Source organism: Manis pentadactyla, chromosome 15, assembly GCF_030020395.1.
Source record: "Manis pentadactyla isolate mManPen7 chromosome 15, mManPen7.hap1, whole genome shotgun sequence".
In the NCBI taxonomy this organism is placed as follows: Eukaryota; Metazoa; Chordata; class Mammalia; order Pholidota; family Manidae; genus Manis; species Manis pentadactyla.
In genome coordinates this window covers 10,643,779-10,667,158 of record NC_080033.1, presented here as the reverse complement: position 1 = coordinate 10,667,158, position 23,380 = coordinate 10,643,779, and the positions used below count along the sequence as shown (strand labels likewise).

General features: G+C 56.1%; 1 protein-coding gene and 1 long non-coding RNA gene across 8 annotated transcripts; one reads left to right on the top strand and one right to left on the bottom strand.

The window, feature by feature from the left end:
- The first annotated feature begins 643 nt into the window (after nucleotides 1–643).
- Nucleotides 644–16,660, top strand: LIPE (lipase E, hormone sensitive type). 7 transcript variants are annotated; one of them, XM_036896469.2, is made up of 10 exons: nucleotides 644–757; nucleotides 7,906–8,441; nucleotides 10,567–10,657; nucleotides 10,759–10,904; nucleotides 11,090–11,275; nucleotides 11,453–11,747; nucleotides 12,537–12,764; nucleotides 13,023–13,199; nucleotides 15,238–15,659; nucleotides 16,036–16,660. In XM_036896469.2, exons 2-10 carry the CDS (start codon nucleotides 7,926–7,928, stop codon nucleotides 16,261–16,263), a joined length of 2,289 nt encoding a protein of 762 aa, XP_036752364.2. In that variant the 5' UTR covers nucleotides 644–757; nucleotides 7,906–7,925; the 3' UTR covers nucleotides 16,264–16,660. The 7 variants fall into 7 exon arrangements, with proteins under 7 accessions (XP_036752364.2, XP_036752360.2, XP_057349581.1 ...); XM_036896465.2 differs by lacking the exon at nucleotides 644–757 and adding an exon at nucleotides 914–1,166; XM_036896466.2 differs by lacking the exon at nucleotides 644–757 and adding an exon at nucleotides 1,157–1,300.
- Nucleotides 4,716–19,796, bottom strand: LOC118918053 (uncharacterized). The gene is made up of 3 exons (XR_005026967.2): nucleotides 19,616–19,796; nucleotides 10,502–10,631; nucleotides 4,716–4,905 (listed from the first exon to the last, which is right to left on the bottom strand). It is a non-coding gene; the product is annotated as an uncharacterized LOC118918053 (long non-coding RNA).
- Nucleotides 19,797–23,380: the final 3,584 nt, after the last annotated feature.

Genomic DNA, 23,380 nt, shown 5'->3' with positions numbered 1-23,380 from the left:
CCCAGAAGCTGGGGGTGCCCGTAGGGCCAGGCTAGTCCAAAGGGCCGACAATGGTGGTCTCAGCGCAGAGGCCTGCCCCTCCCGGAAACGGTGGCCCGTCTCTCTCAGGGCTAAGAGGGTAACTGGTGTCTCTACAGGCTCTTGGCATGCTTTGGGACGGCGTGGAAGAGGGGCAGGTTGAAAAGAGGGTTTGAGGGTTGCGTTTTTGGCGCTGAGGAAGAAGAGCTGTTTCCCTAGACCCCTAGAACCTAGTATCAAAGTAAGTCCTCACCACACGGCCGCGGCAGACAGGACCGCCTCCCCTCGACCGATGGGAGAGGCAGCTGAGTGTGCGCGCATGCGCGAGCCTCGAGCCTCCTGTTTCCCGCCTTTTCCTAGGCACGCGTGGCTCCCAAAACCACCGCTTCCCGCGGCGTACCGCCCACGACTTGGGGCTAGTGCGCAGGCGCCAAGCGGTCTCCTTCCCACTTCCTTTCCTTTCTTGCGGGGAGGGAGAGTGCTGGGAAAAGAACCCCGAGAAAGAGCAATTGGAGAAATGAGACAGGGGAAGGGGAGAAGACGGGGCTTTCTCTTCTAACGGCTGGCAGGCAGAGCCACGCCTCCAGTGGTGGCACCCCGCCTTGGCTTTGAAGTGACCGAGGACCTCGCCCTCCCCTTATCCCCCCAACCCCGCCCCAGGCGGAGCCTCAGCGGCGCCCCGCGCTTCCCCGCCAGCGAGTGGGCCGGGTCACGTTCTAGGGGATCCCTACGTGGGAAGGTGAGTGGGAAGGCGAAACCGAGAGCCAACACAAAATGTCGAGGCTTCCCTGATGGCAGGACCCCCGCGAGACTCCCTTCTAGACCTGCCCGAAGGACGCTTTTCGCCGCCTCCGGGGCTGCATTTTTGCTGGTCGCGGGCCCCTTAATGCGAGAGGGGGCGTGACCATGCCTTAGGCATTAGCGATTGGGGGCGGAGTCCAGCTGTCGCAGTGGCGTGCTGTAAGGATTGGCCCTCCGGGTGTGGCCTGGAAGCTGAAATGGGCCCCAGCTCAAGGACCACGGATAACTGATGGAGTTGGCCAGGGGTGCTGGTCCCGCTGGGGCCCTTGGGGCCCCGGCCTTGAAGAGGACCAAAGATGAGTCCAAGAGCCGCAGCCGCCAGCGGTGGCGAAAAGCCAAGGCCAAAGGTGAGCGCTCGGGGACCGGCAGCAGCCCAGAGGAACCTTAGACATTCTGCGGCAAACTGGGGACTTTGCAGACTGACCCACTGCCACGAAAAGTGGGGGAGCCTGTGGGCTAGCCCATTGCCTTCCTGCGGGAGGTGGGTATGGGGATGATCCATTGTGAAAAAGGGGTGATTTGGAAATGGAATATCCCCCAAGAGAAACTACAGGACGCCCCTGTACCCTCTTGGAGGAGAGTCCAGAAGGCGAGTCTCCTGGACCAGCGTTCCCTCTCAGGCCTGGTATTCGCTGTGTGCCCATAGGCAACCCCTGCCTTCAGTGTTTCCCATCTGGGAAATGGTCCAAGTGCTGATTTTCAGGTTGTTGGCACTCTTGAGAAAGTAATGGGGAAGAGATTTGGAAGCTGTTGCCCAAAGAGGAAATTTAGGGGTGAGTCAGGGAACGGTAGGAGGAAGGGTGGCCCTGTGCTGGGGAATGCCTTGGGGCCAGTACCACTCAAACCAGTTCTGCTCCCCCATCCTCCTTTCAGTCCTTTGAACCATTTGTTGTCAGTCCACCTGCTTCAGTCCGACTCTGCTGGGGCCTAACTTCCTGACCCCATTCCTTCTAGGACTAGGGAGCTCTTGGTTGGCTTTGGACTGCCACACCCTTCCTGGGGAGAAGGGAAGGCTGTCTGTCACCTGGGTTCCCTAGGGTGTCACAATATTTACAGATCTCAGCAGGCAGGAGAAAGATTGGCAGACCAAAGAGAGATGCTGTGAGCCTCAGGCAAGGGCACACATCAAGTCCTTGCTAGATATAGGTATTTGTCAATCCAGATGAGGACCTATGAGAGGTTCCTGTGCAGGAAAGAAACTGACATAGGCCCAAGGCCCAGAGACTCCAGACTCATCTTTCTCCCTGCCACAGGCTGCATCATTAGGCAAGGATAGAACTAGAGTTGACTCCAGATGCATACACACAGACTTAGACAGGCTCAGACTGTGACCTGAGGGCATTTGCACTGCAAAACACAGCCTCACAAGCAGGACAGGGTGCTCACAGACAGAATAGACCATGTTAAGAGCATGGACATTAGAGACCTGGTTCTACAGATTATGAGCTGAGGTACAGTGGGCAACAGGCTCCCTCTTCCCTGCCTCAACTTTCTGAGCTATAAAATAGGCATAAAAGGTCTGTCTGAGGTCTGAATGAGTGTGGTGCATTTGGCACTGGCACACAGCAAGTCCTTTGGAGGGGCAGAGGCTATTATACTGTCATTCCCACTAGACAGTGAGTTCCTAAAGAGTGAGGCTGTGTCTGCCTTGTTTACCCCACATTTCCAGAGCCTGCTATGCCAGGCACACAGGTACTCAGATATTTATTGAGTAAATGAGTAGAGGAAGGCATGAACTGTAACATGGGGATAATTATAATCATACTGCCCTTAGGGTTGTCATGAGGAGTCAGATTCCTCTTGCATAGGGCTCCCTGCACAGGGCCGAGCCATTCCTACTCACAAAGCCATGGACCCACCTACTTCTAGAGGCTTATTCCTGCAAGCAAGCTCTGTGATTCACCTGTCATTTCCTGAGGCCCTGCCCTGGTGCTGGGTCCCAGATGGGTGAATCAGACCCTAACCCTTACCCTGAGGGCATCAGGCTGTCCAAAGCTGTCCTGATCATCTCGACCTTGCCAGTAACCATGACACCAGTGTCGTTATTATCACCCCATTTCCCAGACGAGGACACTGAGGCTCTGAGAGACCGAGGTCCCCTGTGCTTCCTTACCTGGCCTGTGAAGGCAGAGAGATGGCTGTCCCCAGCCTCCTGAGGGCAGGAAGTGTATGAGCTTAAAACTGCTATGTACTCCAACCTTGATTCTGAACCCCAAATACTCCAGTTGCACAGATTCGTTCAGCAAACATTCATTGAACACCTGTGCCAGGCCTGGGCTCTCGATGGTGAGGACTGACTCACATTTGAGCTGGGAACATAGACATTAATCAAATAATCCCACAAATCAGATGTAAAGCATCATAAATAAGAGGGAAATCCTGTGAAAATGTAAGAGGGAGGCTTCCCAACGAAGTGCTGCTGGACCTAAGGATGCGCAGGCGTTGACTGCTGGGCAAGGGGGCAGGGAGGGCCAAGGGGACAGCTCTGGCAGAGACCTTGAGGCCCAAGGAAGCAGCACATTCCTGTGTGCAGAGAGCAGCAAGAGAGGGAAGGGAGAGAGGGGCAGGGCGTGCAGGGGGCCCAGATGGTGCCTGGTTTGGGAGGCTTCATCCAGGATTTGGGGCTTTATCCTTAGAGCAAGGGTGGGGGTGTTGAAAGGTTGTGAGTGTATAACCAGATTTAAGTTTTAGAAAGGTCCTCTGGCTACTGTGTGGAAAAGCAATTGAAGGGGCAAAATCAGAGACACATAAAGAGTTGTTACAATCATCCAGATGAGGGGGCAGCAGAAGTGGGAGTAGAGCCAGGTTCCAGAGGTTCCTAGGGGCAGAGCGGACAGGACTTCGTGACGGATTGAATGGAAGTGGCAGGTGACCAGGATGATGCCCTACATTCCGGCTTGAGCAAATGGGAAAAGATGCATACCACACAACACACCAAGATATGCATTCATTCACGTAAAAACACGTACCAAAAAACAAAAAAACCACATACCCACACAATCTCATAGGCCAAGAGAAATACGCAGATATACTTACAGACTGAGAAACACAAATGGGCCATGACACATGCATACAAACGTGCCTTCAGACATGCTAAGAAACATTGAAAACACACAGACCCTCCCACAAACACAGACCAGGACAATCAGACATGACACATACCTACATGTGTACATACATGTGTGTGAACTTCAGACACACTCATAACTAACCACCTAGAAAGCACACAGCTGAGACATGAAGGAGAGTAGTGACACACAGAAACACAGCACAGACAAGCAGTGCCATCCTTGCTGGCTCTGTGACCCAGGGCGGTCCCCTCTCCCTGCCTGTTTTCTTATCTGCAGCGGCCCTGACCTCATGGGTTGTGAGGAGGATGAAATGAGTTAGTTCACATAAAGCACGTGAGAACACAGCAGCCTTTAGAGCAGCTCTTTTATGCAGATACACTCAGGGAGTGGCCTATACTCCCTCTTCCGCCACCCCAGCCTCCCCTTGTGAAGCCCTTGCCCCTCCCAGGCCCCAGACCTGGCTCTTCCTCCCATCATGTCCTCACTTCCCACTGCTCTTCTCACCCTTGCTCTGTCTCCAGGGGCCAAAATCCAGGCTGCCTGGGTCCAGCTGTTCTGTGGCTCTTTAGGGCAAAGGGCTGGTGCCCAGGTGGCAGAACCTCTCAGCCCTACCTCTGCCCCAGTCCTTGCCTGTGGCCCTAGCTGGCCTGCCCTGCCCCAGTGCCCTCTGTCTGAGATTCTGGCAAGTTTCTGGCAACCTCAGCATCCCTTCCTCCCACCCCACCCAGCCCAACTAATTCCAGGGAGCCTCCTGGAGTAGAGCAAAGGGCAGGGCCCTGGAATCTGGCCTCTTCCCTACTGCGTTGTGCATTTCACTTATCCTGTCCAGGTCTCCTCTGCCCTCATCTTCAAAGAGCCCTGCCCCATAGATGGGAAGTAAATGACAGCAGCTTCATAGAGTGGGATTCGCAGTCCATCAAGCACCAAGTACTATGTGCTGGCTGTGGCCCAGGCACCCTGCCAGGGCTGGGGTACAGCAGTGAATGAAACAGTCCCTGCCCGCAGGGAGCCTGTACTATAGTGAGGGAGACAGAGGGCACACAACACAAATAATAAATGATACAGCATGTTAGACAGTGGTAAGCACCACAGAGAAAAATGACCCAGTACACATCTCAGTGAGGCCAAGTGAGACCCACAAAGCCGACCATGCGTGGAAAATGCCACCCATGGGGTACTGCTTCCAGGCGCATTTCTGGCCTCAGTGGGCAGGATATCAAGTGCAGTTTCCAGGTGGAGAAACCAGGCTCATTCAGGATCACCTGGCAAGCGGCTTGGGCCAGTGTTCCAATGTCACAGCCACCAAAACTTAGAGCCGACTCCTAAACACACGCCTCAGAGGCCTGTGTCCAGCCATCTGTTTGTCCTGGGATGGGGTGGTCCCTCCCCAGGCTCCCACTCACTGGCTTCTGTTCCCACTCTGACTCGTCACACTTTCTTGAAGCATGAAGGAGGAGAGACAGGGTTCTCCTACAGCCAAGGAAGTGACGCTGAGGCCCTGGGCCTCTCACTGGCATGGAGCCCCTCCCAAGACCCTGTACCTAATTTTGTATTTATGATTTCATATTCCTTTTCCTAAAGAGCCCCACCTCCACACATAAGCTCCAAAGCTCCATGATACCTGGTTCTGCCCCTGGGGGGGAGATAAACAACAAACACAGCAAACAAACATATAATTGCAAATGTGTAAAATTATAGAAAGAAGAATTTAAGATAGTAATGATGGAGGTATCATTACTTAGATGAGGAGGAGCAGTTAGGGGGTGCCTCTTCCGGGAAGTGACCAGCTGAGACCTGAAGGGTGAGAGAGCTGGCCAGGCCAGGAGCATGTGGAATGACATAGGTGAAGTGTCTCTCTGAGCCTTAGATCCCCATGTGTGAGATGGAGGTGACAGTCACAGTAGGATGAGCTGTGAAGGGTAAGTGGCAGGTATAGAGTGCCCGGTATGGAATACCACACAGTAGGACCTGTGGCTCAGACCCCTAGCTGAGCTTGGCACTGCCCTTAATTGACTTTTGTCCTCCCAGGAGGGACAGGAAGGGCTGGTTACCCTCTCACTCCCCCCAACAGCTGGGGCCGCCTGTGCCAGGGCCAGCCTGGGGGGGCGGGAGCTGAGATCACTGGGCCTGAATCCACCCTTGGGAGAGGGAAGGCAGCCTGGCTGGGGGAGAGGGGACAGTTTGTTCAGGACTGGGGGTGAGACTCCTGGGTCCTAAGGGAGATGGGGATAGGAGGCCCAGCTGCCTAAGTTTTTAATTGTTGAGGAAGCTGGGGATCCCTCCCTGTATCAGAGATGGGGGGGCTGGAGGCCCAGATTTCTGGGCTCTAAGGCAGAGGAGCCTGGGACAAGGACTCCAGCTGAGCTGGGGCTGGGAGCGTGCAGAGGGGGCAGGGAGCCAGGCCGTTCTCTGTTTACAGCACGTGGTGCTTACTGTCCTTTCTGGGCTGGAGGTGGAGCCGGTGGCCATCCCCTGGGCAGGCTGGGCCCCTCCCCCGTTTTATCACCCGAGCTGCTACTGGTGCTAGCCACAGTCCAGCAGTCCCAGCCCAGGAGCTCAGAAGAGGTCTGGGAGGGGTGAGTGCATGGCCAGCTGAGAGACAGGAATGGCTGCTGCCAAGTCCCAGGGCCTGTAAGGGAGAGGAGACACCTTCCAGGGGATCAGAGCACCATCGGCCCAGGAGCCAGGCAAGGTGCTGGGTGGGCTTCAGGAGGGAAGGGTCACTGGTGCAGAGGGCAGCATCCCCACCAAAGGGCGCAGGGCAGCTTGTCCAGGACCTGAGATCAGGACAGGGATCCTAGAGAGAAGATCACTGGGGACTCTGAAGTGTGGGGAGTCAGGCCTAATCCAAGGCAAGTATTTGAGGGTGAGAGCCAGAGGCCCAGCCTCCAAAGCCCCAGAAGGAAGACCAGCATAAGTAACAGCACTGCAGCCAGAGGCCGGGGCCTAAATTCTGCTCTGCCACTTGCAGTGCAACCTTCAGCTCCTTACTTAATGCCTCTGAGCCTCAGTTTCTCTCCTGTAAAATGGGGATGCTGCCAATAATAGTTGAAACATGAACCAAGGCAGTCTGGGCCTTGCAGGGTTAGCAAGGACTAAATGAGCAAACACATAGAAAGCTCTTAGCAAGGGTCTGGCGCAGTGCGCTCAAGGTTAAAGGCAGTGATGAGTAGTGCCGCTCCAGGCAGCGGAGCAGGCTGGCCTGTGCAGTCGGAGCCAAGTGGACAGGCCCAAAGGCCAGGGGGCCCAGCAGTGGGACTGAGTTTTGGGGATCCCATGGAAGGACCAGGGAGAGAACTGGAGTTTGGAGGGGGTCCCACAGCCACATGAGAAACCTGGAGGGGGCAGGAGTAACTCCTCAGTTTTAAGTAAGGCTAGAATTATAAGCTCCTGGGTTCAGGAAGAGAATTGGGCTTGGGACCGGAATGCTGGGACACCACCAGGTAGATGGGAATGGGCAGGCTGAGGGCTGAACTCTTCCAAATATTGGTGGAGTGGAAGGGCCTGTGGGCAATGCCTGGGGCCTGAGAAGGAGGGAGAATGGGGTCCTGAACTCCTGGGTCCTGGGACGGGGTCTAGCTTCTCAGAACCTAGGAGTCTTGGACCCTAGGGGAGTAAATAAAGGCAGATGCCTAAATTCCTGAAGGAAGAAAGAGGGGTAGGTAGGCTCCTGGGTTTCAGGAGAGATGCTGGAGCTAGGAAGCCAGTAAGAGTCCCAAATAGGAGCGAGCGGGGGCTCCTGAGCCTGGAGAAGAGGGATCTGGGGCTGAGGGAGAAGGGGTGGAAGGATCAAACTCCTGGCTCTTGACAAGTGAGAAAGGGTCTGGGTACCCGGATTGTGGGTCCTACGGAAGGCAGGTGATGGGGCCCTAGACTCCACCCTTGGGTCTGAAGCAGGAGGCTGGGGCCGGATGTGGGTCTGCCGGAGGAGCGAAGTAGAGCCTGGACTCCTGCACTCCCAGCTGAGCAAGGGGAGATCCAGCCCTGCCTAACAGGCCTCCCCACCTGCCCACAGCCTCGCGGCTCACACATAGCATGGATCTGCGCACAATGACCCAGTCACTGGTGACTCTGGCGGAGGACAACATGGCCTTCTTCTCGAGCCAGGGTCCTGGGGAGACAGCAAGGCGGCTGTCAGGCGTCTTTGAGGGTGTTCGGGAACAGGCGCTGGGGCTGGAGCCACTCCTGGGCCGCCTGCTAGGCGTGGCGCACCTCTTTGACCTGGATGCAGAGACTCCTGCCAATGGGTACCGCAGCCTGGTGCACACAGCCCGCTGCTGCCTGGCACACCTGCTGCACAAATCCCGCTACGTGGCTGCCAACCGCCGCAGCATCTTCTTCCGCACCAGCCACAACCTGGCTGAACTCGAGGCCTACCTGGCCGCCCTCACCCAGCTCCGTGCTCTGGCCTACTATGCCCAGCAACTGCTGGCCGCCAACCAGCCAGGAGGGCTCTTCTTCGAGGGAGACGAGGGGCTCACTGCTGACTTCCTGCGTGAGTACGTCACTCTGCACAAGGGCTGCTTCTATGGCCGCTGCCTGGGCTTCCAGGTGAGCCCCCTGCCCTGCCCCTCTGGGCCCACAGTGAAGGCGCCTGGGGGCCCTGACCTGACCTTGTGGTATAGTAGAATGACCACAATGGTCAGCCTTCCTAGACTCAGAAAACAGCAGACAGGGGAAGCTGAAGCCTAGAGAGAGCCACGCCAGGGTCTCCAATCTGCCACGTGGTAAGAAATCTTGGCAGCTTTTTGCACCAGGATCCCCACTGCTCTCCATCATCCATGCTCAAGAGACACATTCACTCTTTTATGTGACCTCTCTAGCCCCTGAAGTCATTTGAGTTAGAGACCCCCTGGGAGGGTAGTCAGTATTGTTCTCAAAGGCCCATTTGTAAAAAGCATGCCCCATTTGGTCATCTGTGCCAGAGGCCTGGTGGGGGGGTGTGGTAGGGAGGGTGCTAGCGCCATTGTACAGATTTTCAAGGGGAGGGGGCCCCACAGCTGCTCAATTGGACCCAGGTCTGCCCGGGCTTTTTGACTCACCTAAGGAGCTGTAGAATCAAGGTTTTCAGGCTATAGAATCAAGATTCCAAGGAGGGAATCTGAGTTGGTGACAGTGGCCCTCTCCTCCCTGAACCAGGGCACTGACATCCAGCTACAGGCCTTCTCTCACTCTCTGCCCACCCCCAAACCACCGTCAGGGAGGCACAGCTCATCTCAGCACTGAAAGGGAGGCAGCCCTGAGGCCTTGGACTCAAAGGGAAAGAGGGTGGAGACTCAGGAAACCGGGGGGTCATTTGGCCCCCAGACTCAGAGCCAAGGCCTGACTTGCCCCCATCTGGGGACAGTGGCAGGTCCCCCGGTCCCCAGCTACATCAGGGAACCCGAGCAGGGTTATCGAGCTGTATGACTCTGTAGCCCTTCAGACCCTCTCTGGGCCTCACCCACCTCTGCGGTAACTAAGCTGAGCAGTGTCTCCGCCTCCATCCCACCCAGCTTTCCGTGCTTACCCATGGGGCAGGCTGTCCTCACCAACCCAGCCTGGGTGTTCCCGGGAACTTCCTCTCACCTAAGCTGAACCCACAAGTATTGATCAGCCCAGCTGGGCCAGCTGGCTCTTCCTGTGTCCTGGCTGTGACCTTGGAGTCCCAGGAGAGAGATCTTGGGGCCACCCGGGCCAGAATCCCAGCCACAGTGGCCAGGCATCCCTGTGCTCTCTGGCCCACTGGGCTCCCAGCCAGGGGCCACGCCTGACAGCTACTCTCTGAAGGCCCAGTTGTGCTGTGTTGCATGACAGTTTTCCGCTGTAAAATGCCAGCCCCAGGAGGGCAGAGGTCACTCCTGTCCGGGGCCCACTCAGCCCCTGCTCCAGCTCAATGCCTAGCATGCAGTAGGAGCTCGGCCAGTATTTGCTGAGTGAATGGAAGAACCTGGCTGGCCCCTTGCCCAGCCTCCTGTGGCTTTTTTTCTCTGATCTTGTCTCCCCATTGTCTTTTCTTAGATGCCCGGCTTCTCTCTCAGACTTTGTGTCTCCCCATTTGGCTGTCTTTCTGACTCAAGGTCCTTGGCCCTGTCTGTCTCTGACCATCTCCCATCTGTCTTCCTGCTGCCCCATAACCGGTCCCCACTGCCTGTCTGGCGTCAGAGCTCTGTTCTTGCTGACTTTCAGGAAATCCATGTCATCTTACTCACAACTCACAACCCTCTATGGTCCCACCCCCATTTGGAAGAAATGCAAATTCCTCAGGCCCTACATGAGCCCCCTTGGCGTCTCTCACCCTCTGCCCCTCTCCCCTGGCTCACTCCTGCTCCAGCCATGCACATTATCCATGCCAAGCTCAGGCCACCTCAGAGCCTTTGTGCTTGCTGCGCCCTCTGCAGGGAACAGTCTGCACTCGAGTCATGGATACATCCTCACATCCCCTCCTGGAGACCCATCTAAGTAGCCTGACCTCTAGTCACCACTCATGTCCCCTTCACCTACTGTCTTTGAGTGCATACTGTGTCTTCCCTTTGACAACATCAGCTCCATGAAGGTGCCCAGAACAGTCCCTGGCACCCAGGAGGAGCCCACTGTCTGCTGAATGACCGCATCCCCCTCATGTCTCTGACCCTCGTTCCCGCCTGCTCTGGGTGCCTCTCCTGGTGGCCGGTGACCCAGCAGCCTCTCTCCACAGTTCACACCCGCCATCCGGCCATTCCTGCAGACCATCTCCATTGGGCTGGTGTCCTTCGGGGAACACTACAAACGCAACGAAACGGGCCTCGGTGAGTCCTGGCTGGGCCGGCCAGTGGCCTCACTTTCCCTCCTGTCCCTCCTTCCTGCCCCTGTCCTGGCAACTTGAGCTGACACCACTCCCAACACCCAGGTGTGACCGCCAGCTCCCTGTTCACCAGTGGCCGCTTTGCCATCGATCCAGAGCTGCGTGGGACTGAGTTTGAACGGATCATACAGAACCTAGACGTGCACTTCTGGAAAGCTTTCTGGAATATCACCGAGATTGAGGTGTTATCGGTGAGCATGGGGCCCTGTGAAGGCCCCAACCTGTCACAGGATGGGGACACAGAGGCCCAGAGACCCACATCAGGCCTCTGTAGGGTTCCACACTCAGGGACAGCACATGAGGGAAACAACTGGGAAGGGAAGGGAACCCCCATGAATAGTCCCTCCCCAGCACCCCTTCTGTTCCCTCCCACCAGTCTCTAGCAAACATGGCATCAGCCACTGTGAGGGTGAGCCGCCTGCTCAGCCTGCCACCCAAGGCCTTTGAAATGCCACTGACTGCTGACCCCAAGCTCATGGTCACCATCTCACCCCCACTGGCCCACACAGGCCCCGGGCCCATCCTCGTCAGGCTCATCTCCTATGACCTGCGTGAAGGACAGGTAGGGCCCCTGCCTGTGCCAGGAACAAGTAAGGAGCCGAGGGGCACAGACAGCCCCCCTACCAGATGCCACCCCTGCCCCGCCCCCATCCTGTCTCTCTGAGCACATGCCCTTGCTGGGGTGAGGCCCCAGCTGGCCGCCGCAGCCTCACTCGCATCCTCCTCCCTCACCCGCCAGGACAGCGAGGAGCTCAGCAGCCTGGTGAAGTCCGAGGGTCCGCGGAGCCTGGAGCTGCGGCCACGGCCCCAGCAGGCACCCCGCTCACCATCCCTGATAGTGCATATCCACGGTGGTGGCTTCGTGGCCCAGACCTCCAAGTCCCATGAGCCCTACCTCAAGAGCTGGGCCCAGGAGCTGGGTGTCCCCATCCTCTCCATCGACTACTCCCTGGCCCCCGAGGCCCCCTTTCCCCGCGCGCTGGAGGAGTGTTTCTATGCCTACTGCTGGGCCATCAAGCACTGCGCCTTCCTGGGTGAGCCCAGCCCTCAGTGCCACCCGTTTCCCACCCCAGCCCCAACCTGCTAAAGCCCCCAACCCAGACTGCGGGGGGTGCGCCATCTAGTTGCTCAGACCTCAGCCTTGCACCTGCCTCCCCTTCCATGCCCTACCACTCAGCCCTCTGCCACTGGTTTGCACCCCTGCCCTGCTCCTCCAGCTCTGCTTCACCACTTTCCCCAGGCCCCGCTGCTCCCCAGACCTTCATCTCAACCACTTCCTCCTCCTGCCTCCTCTCCTCCACTCCAGCCCTGACACACCACCCCCCATACCTCCCGTCTCTTCTGGCCTTTTCTTTCTTCCACCTGTTTCTGCAACCGCTGCTGCCTGCACCGCCAGCCTCCTGACCCATCCCACCCATTCTTCTGGCTCCTCTGACCTACCACTCCCCACCCCTTGGGAGGCCTAGAGCGGTGCGGGGGTGGGGGGCCTCTATCTCCTGGCCGCAGATGCTCTGCCCTCCTGAAATGGGCCCTCGGTCTCGCCTTTCCCTCTGCCAGTCTTCCTTGTTTCTGACCTCAGCCCCTCAAACTTTCCCAGAGCTTCCTCATCTCTGGGCTTCTCCATGTCCTCAGTCGGCCTGATTCCCTGACCCCTAACCCCCAAGTGGGTCCAAATCCCTACCTCAGTTTATCAGTCTCTAAAATTACACTTGGCTAGATTTTAGGGTTGAGGCCCCCACACGCCACCTGTAAGAGCCCAGTGCTCCTGGCCCAGAGCTCAAGCTCCTCCCTGCCAGGCATGACCAAGCCCCCCTCCAAACCAGGCTCAACTGGGGAGCGGATATGCCTCGCAGGGGACAGTGCAGGCGGGAACCTCTGCTTCACTGTGTCCCTTCGGGCAGCAGCCTACGGGGTGCGGGTGCCCGATGGCATCATGGCAGCTTACCCGGCCACAATGCTGCAGCCTACAGCCTCCCCCTCCCGCCTTCTGAGCCTCATGGACCCGCTGCTGCCCCTCAGCGTACTCTCCAAGTGTGTCAGCGCCTATGCTGGTAAGCAGCCACCCACCCACCCACCCTGCCCCAGAGCTGGGGCCTGGAGGTGCGTGGATGCCCAGGTCCTGCAGAGAGTTAGGGAGAGGGGCTCCCTAACTGGGGAGGGGCTAAGGAGAGGAATCTCAGACTGCTTGTTCCTCCTGAAGTGATCAGATACTCTCGGGTCCCTGGGGGCACAGATGCCTGAAGCTCTGGGTGTTGAGACTGGGCCTAGAAAGGGAAGAGACCAACTCAGCCCCCACATACACTCCATAGGTGGGGAGACAGAGGACGACTCTGACTCCAATCAGAAGGCGCTGGGCATGATGGGGCTGGTGCAGCGGGACACAGCCGCCCTCTTGCGAGACCTCCGCCTGGGAGCCTCCTCATGGCTCAACTCCTTCCTGGAGCTGAGTAGGCAGAAGTTCCAAACAAACTCAGTGCCTGTGGCAGGTGAGTGAAGCCCTCCCCTAGCACACCCATCCAGGAAAGGGGCTATGCCCTGGGACACTCAGGGACCAGGCACTCAAGGGGTACTCTGCCCCCTTTCGATCCTGGTCTCTACCACAAAGCCTGGATTTCCCACAACAGTCCACATCCTAGAAATTCCAGGACTTCTGGTGCCCCAGGTCATCTCACGGTCCCAGGAACTATAGGATATAGCTTCCCAAACAGCCTCTCTCTGAAAGGCACCCTGGGAAAGGAGTCAGACTTTTCAGATCCCAGGACTGCCACATGTCCTGGTTTTTAGTCCCAAGAACACCACACAATCCCTCCAGCCATCAGGAGGGATTCCAGCCACCCTAGATTTTTTCCAGACTTCTAACAGAGGCAAATGGGGTAATACCCACTCCAGGGGCTGGCCTAGGAGTTTGATGGGGAGACCAGCACACTGAACAAGCCTCAGGAAGTAGAGGAGAATCCCAACCATGGGTGGGTGGCAGGACCATTAGGCGGCCCAAAATCACTTCCATTCAGGGATCCATTTTTTTCCCACCATTTTTTAACATTTAAGGATTTTAAAGCACAACCAACTCATTTTCTATCTAGGGCAAACCAAGAGTATTTTCTGAGTAATTGTGATTGCATGTTCAAAAGTAGATGGAGTCCCTATTATTCAGAAAATTATTCCTGTTGAATATATTTTAAGTTAAGCTTTTAATTTTAGGATATTCAAATGGAAGCAGATAAATACACACGAAACCAATTAAAAGAGATTTGAATTTTAGGCACACGGACCATCGAGCACTGGGATTTTCCTTATAGGATAAAGGTAACAAGTGCAGCACCAGTCAAGCTCGCTTTGTTTTAGGTACTTGCTGGTTGCTGAGTGACGTGGCAAGTAACAGTATCTGTGAGCCTTGCTTTGCTCCTCTGTGAAATGGGCACAATAAGAGTACCTGCCTCATAAAGTGGTTGTAAGTACTTCACATCCTTACTGGTGCCAAGCACCCTACACAAAGCTGCCCGGCAGGTACTCCCTGAGCAAGCTGGCACCCCTGAAGAGCTGTGCCCTATGCCTCTGAGTTAACAGTCTGCCCCAGTGGCCATCTGGATCACAGAGCACTTACACAGTTATACTCATATCATCTTGCTTTTTGCCTTCATGGATTTATGAAGACAAGTGAAAAACTGAAAAACATAGCATCCTGGCCCAAGGGGTAAGCAGTGGCTCTGATATATGTAATGGAGCTGAGGCCAAAGTGGGCACACCGGGTGGGCTGGAAGCACTCCCTTGGCATTTGGGCACTTGCTTGCCTGGTCACTCACAGGGAAGGGATAAAGCTGAGAAACATGAAGGCAATTTGGGAAGCAGATCTATGTGGCTACAGATGTGGGACCTCTGGGAACCAAATAGGCCCCCCAGACGTTTTAGCTTGCTGTGAACAGAGCCTCCTTTCATGCCATGCGGGCCTACTCATTACTCCACTTTGATCCATTCACACCCTCTGTGTCAAGTGGCCAGACAAAGCTGGCTGGACCTCGTGCTGAGGCCTGGGAGATGGCTGAACAGGGCACCAGGCCTGGTAATACTGATATATTATGACCTCGGGGTAGCAATACCTAACCCCCCTGAGTCCTCTCCACTTCCTATGGTAGTAAGGATAGGATTGATTCCCCTTTTTACAGAGGAGGAAACCGAGGCTCCCAGAAGCAAACTGACTTGCACTTAACCTTCCCAGTCACCACACACATAGACAGCCACACGCACACGTCCACCTTTTCACTGGGACACCTCCACCTCCATAACCATGTGACTCCTGCCACCTCCCCCTTGGAGTTGCAGCCTGGGGCACTTGGAGCTCCCCACCCACCCCCAAGGAGGGAGTCTGGGGGAACACCCCAGGCCTTCACAGCCCTAGGATGCAGCTCCTCCGCCAGAGGCCCCTGCCCTTCCCATGAACTTTCCTGAGAGCCACCCACACACCCAACCAACCAGTCAGGCAGATCCATCGCCCCAGCTCACTCCCTGACCCTGCTCCTCTCGCAGAGCCAATGCGACGCAGCGTGTCAGAGGCAGCGCTGGCCCAGCCTGAGACCCCACTGGGCACCGACTCCCTTAAGAACCTGACCCTGCATGACCTGAGCCTAAGGGGAAGCTCCAAGATAACTGACACCCCAGAGTTGTCACTGTCTGGGGAGACACTTGGCCCCTCCACGCCCTCTGACGTCAGCTTCTTACTGCGGTCTGAGGATGCATCTGAGGAGGCTGAGGTCCGAGGTGAGCAGAGCACCAAGGACAAAGCCCATGGCGGGGGTATCGCCTTTCCTGAAGGCTTTCACCCAAGGCGATCGAGCCAGGGTGCCACGCGGATGCCCCTCTACTCATCACCCATCTCCAAGAATCCCTTTATGTCACCGCTGCTGGCACCTGACAGCATGCTGCAGAGCCTGCCGCCCGTGCACATCGTGGTGAGCACCAAACGGGCAAAGAGTGTGGTGGGTGGGGCGCAGGTGCACCTGGGGAAGAGAGCTCACAAAAGCAGAGCTGGAAAAAGTGGGTAGCCCAGCCAGAAGGGCGAGGTGGACCTCCAGAAGGTATTTCTTGGCTATGGGAAGACGCAAAGCAGTCAGGGCTCTCATTTATTTGGCAGTCTTGTTGAGCACCAAAGGGCATTGGGGGTGGCCCCTGGGCTTGGAGAGTTGGGGAAAGGGAAAAGACACCGTGGGTCTCTGGGAGAAGGTTGAAGCTGGGCAGAGGCCAGATAAGCTCATTCTCCAACTCCCACCCCCACCCCCGATGTCTCCTACCGCCTGGTCCCTGTGCCCCACCCGCGCCCTCCCGCAGGCGTGCGCGCTGGACCCCATGCTGGACGACTCGGTCATGTTCGCGCGGCGGCTCCGCAGCCTGGACAAGCTCGTGACGCTGCGCGTGGTGGAGGACCTACCGCATGGCTTCCTGAGCCTGGCGGCGCTGTGCCGGGAGACGCGGCAGGCCGCCGCTCTGTGCGTGGAGCGCATCCGCCTGATCCTCACTCCACCCGGCACCGCCGTGCCCGCCTCGCCCCCGATCTGAGCCGGGCAGCATGGAGACGTGGGGGCCGCGGGGGAAGACACTAAAGGCCTCTTGTTCCCATCTCAGCGGGCTTGCGTGGTGAATACGCGCCGGGTCCCGGGCGGTGGGACCCCGGGGAGGGGTCCCTGGCCCATCCGACCTGTCCCTGGGGCCGGGTGGGAAGGGAACAGGCTATGCCTTAAGTCGGGGTACAGCAAAGGGGGCGGGGCCGAAAGCCGAGACCCTGGCTTGGGGTGGGGGGCGGGGCGCGCACCAACCAGCCTCTGGGTCAGCTGGGCCTGCGCTCCACCACCGCCGTCTGCTGCTGCTTCTACAACCGCCACAGGGGCCGGGCCCTGGCCCTACCTTGCCGGTCAGTTTGTTTTTGTTTGTTTGTAAATAAAAGTATTTAATTAGTTTGGCCTCTCGCAAGTAGTATGAGGGTTTGCCCACCAGGGGGCAGCATCGGACTCTGCTGCTGAGCCCCAAGAAACCTAGGACTGGACAGTGTAAGGCTGGGGGCCCAACTTCTGCGTCCTGAGCAAGGAGAGCTCTCGCCTGCGGGCCAGGATTCTTGGGTGCTGAGAGACCGTGCTCTCGACTAACACAGACCCACCTTCCCCTCAGACTTAATCCGGGTCTGGTGCCAGAGGACTCTGGGTCCTCTGCTACTCCCCTCTGTAAACCCAGTCCCAGCACACTCCAGGAAAAGAAAACCCCACTCCCTAGAGAACTGGAGCAAAGCTAACAAGAAACCAGAAACAAACTGGTCACCCCAAATACTGGAAGTCTAAGCTCTGCCCAGATACAGCCATCACTCAGTCCCTCAACCAAGATTCTGATACTTCACCCTTTTGTAGACCCTGGGTTTGGAGCAGATGATTTCTCCCTAGGGCCTGCCCTCAAGGAACTCAGGGAGGGTGAGGAAAGAAACCCAGACCAGGCTGTCACCGCCACCATGGGCTCCATCTATGGTGGTCAAAGAGGGCTTCACAGAGGAGGTGATCTGAGATTCACTTAAAAGGATGAGCACAAGTTTGCTAGGCAGAAGAAACATTCAAAGTTGTGAGAGAAAATGGGCAGTGATCAAAGCCTGTGCCTGGCCAAAAGGTCAGGTGCAAAGTGGGGAGTGGCCTGAGGGGCCTGGAGTGGTCAGCAGGAATGGATCACAAAGGGCCTGGTGTGCAATTTGGATTATAACTGGAGGATAGTGGAAGCTTACAGAAGGGCTTTGAACAGGAGAGGGACAGGACTGAGAGAGCCGGCTGGGACAGTGGGGGAAGGACTGAAAAGGTCTAGACTGGAGCCGGGAGGCAATGGAGGAGGCTGGGGACATGGCCTGAGCTAGGGCAGAGGCCTCATGGATAGGGAGTAAGTAGGGATAGAGGTGGAGCAGATCCCAGAGCCAGAACTGAGGTTGTGAATAGAACTTATTGAGGGTGGAGCAGAGGTTACAGGAGAACAAGGGGACAAAGATGACACTCAGGTCCGGCCAGGGCAGCAGGTGGACAGTGAGCCTGTCTCTTTACTAGCAGGAGGCTCAGGTGTGTACAAGGGGGATGGCAGGTGCCGAGGGCTGTATTGCACACGGAGAAATCAAAAGGTTTTTTGTGAGACAATCTGGGGAACATGCAAGAGAGCAAGCTAGGTGCTCACTTCTAGCTGGAGCTGAGGCACTAGAACTAGTGCCTCAGAGGAATGGATGGGGGGATGACAGAGGGAGGACAGAGAGAGCCCCAAGGACAATGGCCCCATACAGGGGCAGGCACTGAAAGGCTGAGTCCTGAAGGGTTCTAAGGAGCAGCTGAAGAAGGAAGAAGCTAACTAGGAAAGAAGAGGATGTAAAGCAAAGGGGATTTCACGTGGGAGGGAGTGGTCTGGGCCAGATGAGGACAGAAATGTTATCCTCAGGCCTCAGCAATGTGCAGGTACATCCAGGGTCAAGGAAGGTGGGCAGCCAGATGAAGGTTGAAGAGGGAGTGGAAGGTAACAGATCAAGCCAGTGGGTGCCACAAGTCTTTTGCTGTAAAAAGGATGAGAAATTATTCAAAGGAGCTTGATGTGGGGTGTGGTTTGTGAGTGTATGTGTGTTTAGAGATGTCAAAACATGTTTTGGTGCTGCTAGAGAAGGAAGGGAGGGTAAGACTGAAGATGCAGAAGCACAGAAGTTTCCTGAGGGGATGGACAGAGGGGAACCCTCGCCTCAGAGGGCCTCATTCACTCAAGTGACTTCTGATTCAGGACCTGTGATGGGGAGGAAGCCATAGCCCAGAACTCTCCCTCAAAGTCCAGACCCCCTGGCTTGAATCACAGCTCCCCCTGTCCAGCTCATAGGACCCCTTGTTCATCTCTACCAGTCATCCACCCACCAACTTGCACCTCTTTCCTGTTTCCATCTTGGGTGGCTCCATTACACCCCAGCCCCCCAGACCAGAGCCCTGGGTCTTGTCCCGTATACCCCCTCATCCCATAGCCGATCAGACCCTATATTATGTTATTTATGCCCCCTGAATCTCTGCCTTCTCTCTTCTACCCCTGACCTAACCCATCCTCTCCTGCCTGGGTCCTAGCCCAAGCCACCTTCCGGGATACTGGCTTCCTGTCTCATTTCTCCAGTTCTGTCTCCTGCTTTACCTTTCCCCAGGACAAAGTCCAACCTCCTCAGCCTGGCCTCTTCCCACCTCTTCATCCTCTTTCAGCCTTACAGTTCCCTCACCACAACATGGACCTGACTGGCCTGCCTCTTGGCCACCCACACACAGTATCCTCCTGTACACCTCCGTTCTTTGCTCTGGCTGAAACACCCCATATACTCTTCTTCACGGCACCTCCTGCTCCTCCAAAATCCAGCCCCAATGGCCCCTCCTCTGGAAACCCTTTCCTGACCCGCCAAACCCAAAAAAACCCTCTCCTGGACTCCCCTACCTCTGCACACTCCTCCCCATCAATGTGTGGGTCTGCCCATCCATCTGACCCTGGACCTTGAGGTGGTGACTCATCTTGGTCACCACCATCGCCCAGCAGGAGGCCTGGCACACCGGAAGCCTCAGGACACGTCTGAGTAATGGGTGGGTGAGTGTGTAAATGAGCGAGTGTGAGTGAATGGCTCTATGAGGAAATACGTGACTGAGGGAATGAGGGCTGGAAGGACCGAACGGACAGGTGAGCAGGGCAGGTCGCAGCTGACGAGAATCGGGTGGAGGAATGGAATGAATGGATGACTATCTGAGAAGGCATCCTGGCCAGTTTCTCCAACATGGCAAAATGGACGGTCGTCCCAGCTAAGCTCCCCATTCCGCCTCATCAAACCTCACCGTTCCCCGTCCAAGCTATGTTCGGAATCCCAACACTGGGCGTGCTGGAAACGGCTTACCCGGCCGGACCCGCCGAGCCTGTTGCCTCGTTAGCGCTCCAGCCTCGGCGAAGCGGACCGCGATCTGCACTCCGCAGGCGCCGGCCTATTGGCAGACTGGCCGGGACTGGCCAAAACTAGCGTCTTCAGGAGCCTATCGCTGTCCGCCTTGGGCTGTCGGGGGGGGGGGGGCCAACCAGGGAAAAGCACCGAGAGTAGCCCTGGGAGGTAGGAGGCGGAGTGTCTATTGGCTGGAAAATAGTGAGTAGCTTCTCACAACTAGAATCTAGAGGCGCGCTCCCAAATCGGAGCCGCCCCTGGACATGCAGACGCTGGAGGTAGCTGAGGGCGCGGTGTATTGCAGAAGGGGGCGATGTACCTGTGCGTTCGCTGGCTCCATCCTTCGGTTCCCAAGGGGGGAAGGGACTGAGGACCTGAGAGAGGAGCGGCCGAGGAACCCAGACTACTGGGTCTGAGAGCCTGGACACTTGGGTCTTGCAGGAAGGAGCTAGGAACTTGTAGGGTCGGGGTCTAGGGACAGAGACTCCTGGATCCCAAGAGTCGCTGGCCCGCCAGGGATGACATATTTGGGGTTCAAGACTTTTCGAGGCTATTTATAGGACTGGAGCCAGGCCTTGTCCCCAGGCAAGAGTTCTGGGTCCTGAGGCGGGGCCTGGAATAGAAAGGAAGAGGAAGAGACTTAGGGGAAGCTCTGGCCCCTGTATGCCCTTTTCTCACCCCTAAAAGAGAAGCCACGGGCAGGGTGCAGAAGAAATCCAGGGCGGGAGGAGACTTGCAGCTCACGCGGAGGTAAAGAGAAAAACACAGAGACCAATAGATTAAAATATTTAAAACAAAATGAAAATAGAGCACTCTTGTATGAAGTTTATTGTGGCCCAGGTTCTGTGCTAAGCATTCTATATAATTATCTCATGTTTTCCTCATAACAGTTCTAAGAAATTGGATTATGATTATTATAATTCCTATTTTACAAGTGAGAAAAATTGACACCCAGTGAGGGAGAATCAAGATATAGATGTAAAGATACAGGGAGACCAAAACACAGAGTGTAGTAGGGAGCAAACAAAGGAGAGGGAGACCTGGGACCCCTGGGTTGGGGTGGGGGGCGCTGAGACCTGGGACTCCTGGGGCCTGGGGAAGGTAGGGTCAAGGACAGACACTCTCAGGGATTTCCTCCCTTGCTTCCAAGATACCAGGCTTGTCCAAGCACTTCTCACTATGGGCGTTGAGCCCGGTTGAGGTCGAAAATAGTGGTTAGGAGGGGGCAGGTGTGTATCATCCTATGAGAAGAAGATGAGGAGATCCCTAGGAGATGATAAGAACAGGATTCATGGGGGTGCCCCCAGCTTGGGAGGGGCCTTTTCCCCAAGGCCTCTGTTCTTTGATCTGGACAGGGGTGAGGGGGATGGCGCAGGGCTTCTCTGTCCCTCTCCATCACTGCATCGCCATCACTCAGACCTGTCACTGTCTGTCATGGAGACAGGTGGGCCACCCTAGGGCAGCAACAGCTTTCCTGGTGGGTCTTCATCTCTCTGGGGATCTCTACCCTGATCCAATGCCTGCCAGAGGTCCTGGCACACTGCAGGGGCTCCGCAAGTGCTTAGGGAATGATGGAGGAGCATCCACATCTCTCTGTGCAGCTCTTCCTCCATCCCCATCCCACCATCTGTGTGTCCCCACCACATTTCCCAGCCTCTCCCTGGCCTCACCTGTCTCCCTGCACCTTCCCTTTCACCCTCATGTTTCTTCTGATGCCACTGGGCCCACCATCCCCCTAAGGGAGAAACCAAGGCCCATTCTGGGGGGAGTCACCCTCCCAGGGTCACCTGTGGAATATGTAAAGGAGAAGCTGAGAGAGGGGTTCTCAAGATCCCAAATCCAGACACATTCCTGGCACCTCAGAGTCATGTGAGATCACCCGAACACACGCCCTCACTCCTGCTCGGTGTGACCTTGCCTTTGCACCCTCACAATGAGAGAATCACACACACACCACATATAACCACCTATGAACACAAACATAAACAAAAGCACACAGTCGCAGACTCGAAGCATCCACGCTAACACACACAGCAATATCTATCCCACATTCAAGAGAGACAGCCGAGGTAAGCAACTATATGCCCGGCCACTGAGAGGCCACTTATTCAGTGCCTACTGGGACCACAAGCAAAGACTTGGTTTCATCCACTATTGTACCTCCAGCAACTAAAATAGCACATGGTCATCATCACCATAAACACAAAATATTCCCACATCCCAAGCATAATTTTAAGGACTTTACATGAATTAACTCCCTCAGTCCTCTCAACAACTCTATTTGCAACAACCCATTTTGCAGATGGAAAAAATAGAGGTCCAAGGAAGTTTAGTGACTGGCCCAAGGTTTCCCAGCAAGGAAGATGCCGTTGGGATTTGAACTCAGGTTTTCTGGCTCTGGAGTCCATCTCACAAGGCCACTACTCAATAACTAATCTCTGCCTTAATCCTGTCAGAACTACAGACCCATTACAACTGGAACCATACCCAAACACAGGTGCACAGTGGGTAGATCGAAGGAGGGCAATATGGGCAAACAAATGGAAAAGACCCCCTCACATTTCACATCCCAAACACAGGAACACAGAGAGACACGTGACAATCCCCACCGACACACAGCAAGCACCCAGACAGACACACAACACACCCAAACCCAGACTCTGTGACCCATCCAAGTCCCCAAGTCCCTGCCCAGGTCCCTCCAGTTCCACACTTAGCCCCGCTGGGACGGCCCTCAAGGAATCGGCAGGCTTAGAATGGGAAGGGGGCGCCTCACTTGCCGGCTCAGCCCAACTGGTTCCACCAGGGCCATGAATGGCACCACCCACCTTGTGCAATCCACGTTGGGCAACGGGCTGCAGAGCTGACCCGGACTCCTGGATTCTGGGGAGAAAGGGGCTGGGAGGCTGGACTCCTGGGTTTCAAGGATCCAGGGCCTGTGAGCCCCTTCTGTGGATTCTAGGGGAGAGAGAAAGGGGGATTGGGACCTGGAGTCTCAGGTCCTGAGGAGGGAGGGCTGGGGGACCAGAATCCTGGGTTCAGGGAAGAGAGGGACCAGGGATTTGGATTCCTCTGCCTTTGAAAGTAAGGCTTCAGATTTAGCAAGTAAAAATACAGAATGCGCACTTAAATTTGAATTTCAGATAAATAACTAAAAAGAGTATTTGTTGTTTATCTGAAATTCAAATGTAACCGGGTGTCCTGTGTTTTATCTGGCAACCCTATTTGAGGGGGACAGAAGTCAGATGCCTGGAGATGCTGCCATGGTCCCTCCCCAGCCCCCAGGCCCCTCCTCTTCCTGCTCACAGCCCTCCTCACCCCCAAGCAGGCCACCTCACAGCTTCCCCAGTCCCGATTTCCTCATCCAGATGAGTTGCTGTACCTAATCGCGGCCCCCAGGCTGCGTCAGAGTGGGGAAAGGGAACTTGAGGACAGCTCAGGTTGTCATCCTGGGAGCCCTGGGGTCCTTAGAGATGCCTGGCCCTGAGTCACCTGCAGCCCCTGGGCTGGATGGCTGGGAGCCAGGGCCGGCCTGCAGATGGCGGGCAGGATGCTGGGCTAGGAGACAGAGACCCCAGGGTAAGGGCAAGGGACACAGAACTTGGGAGGGGGAGAGAGATTCAGAGCTGGGAAGACAGAGAACCAGAGAAATTAGGAAACAGATTAGCAGAGATGAAGAAAGGTTCAGAGCTGGAGAGACAGAGATGCGGAGATGGGGACAGAGAC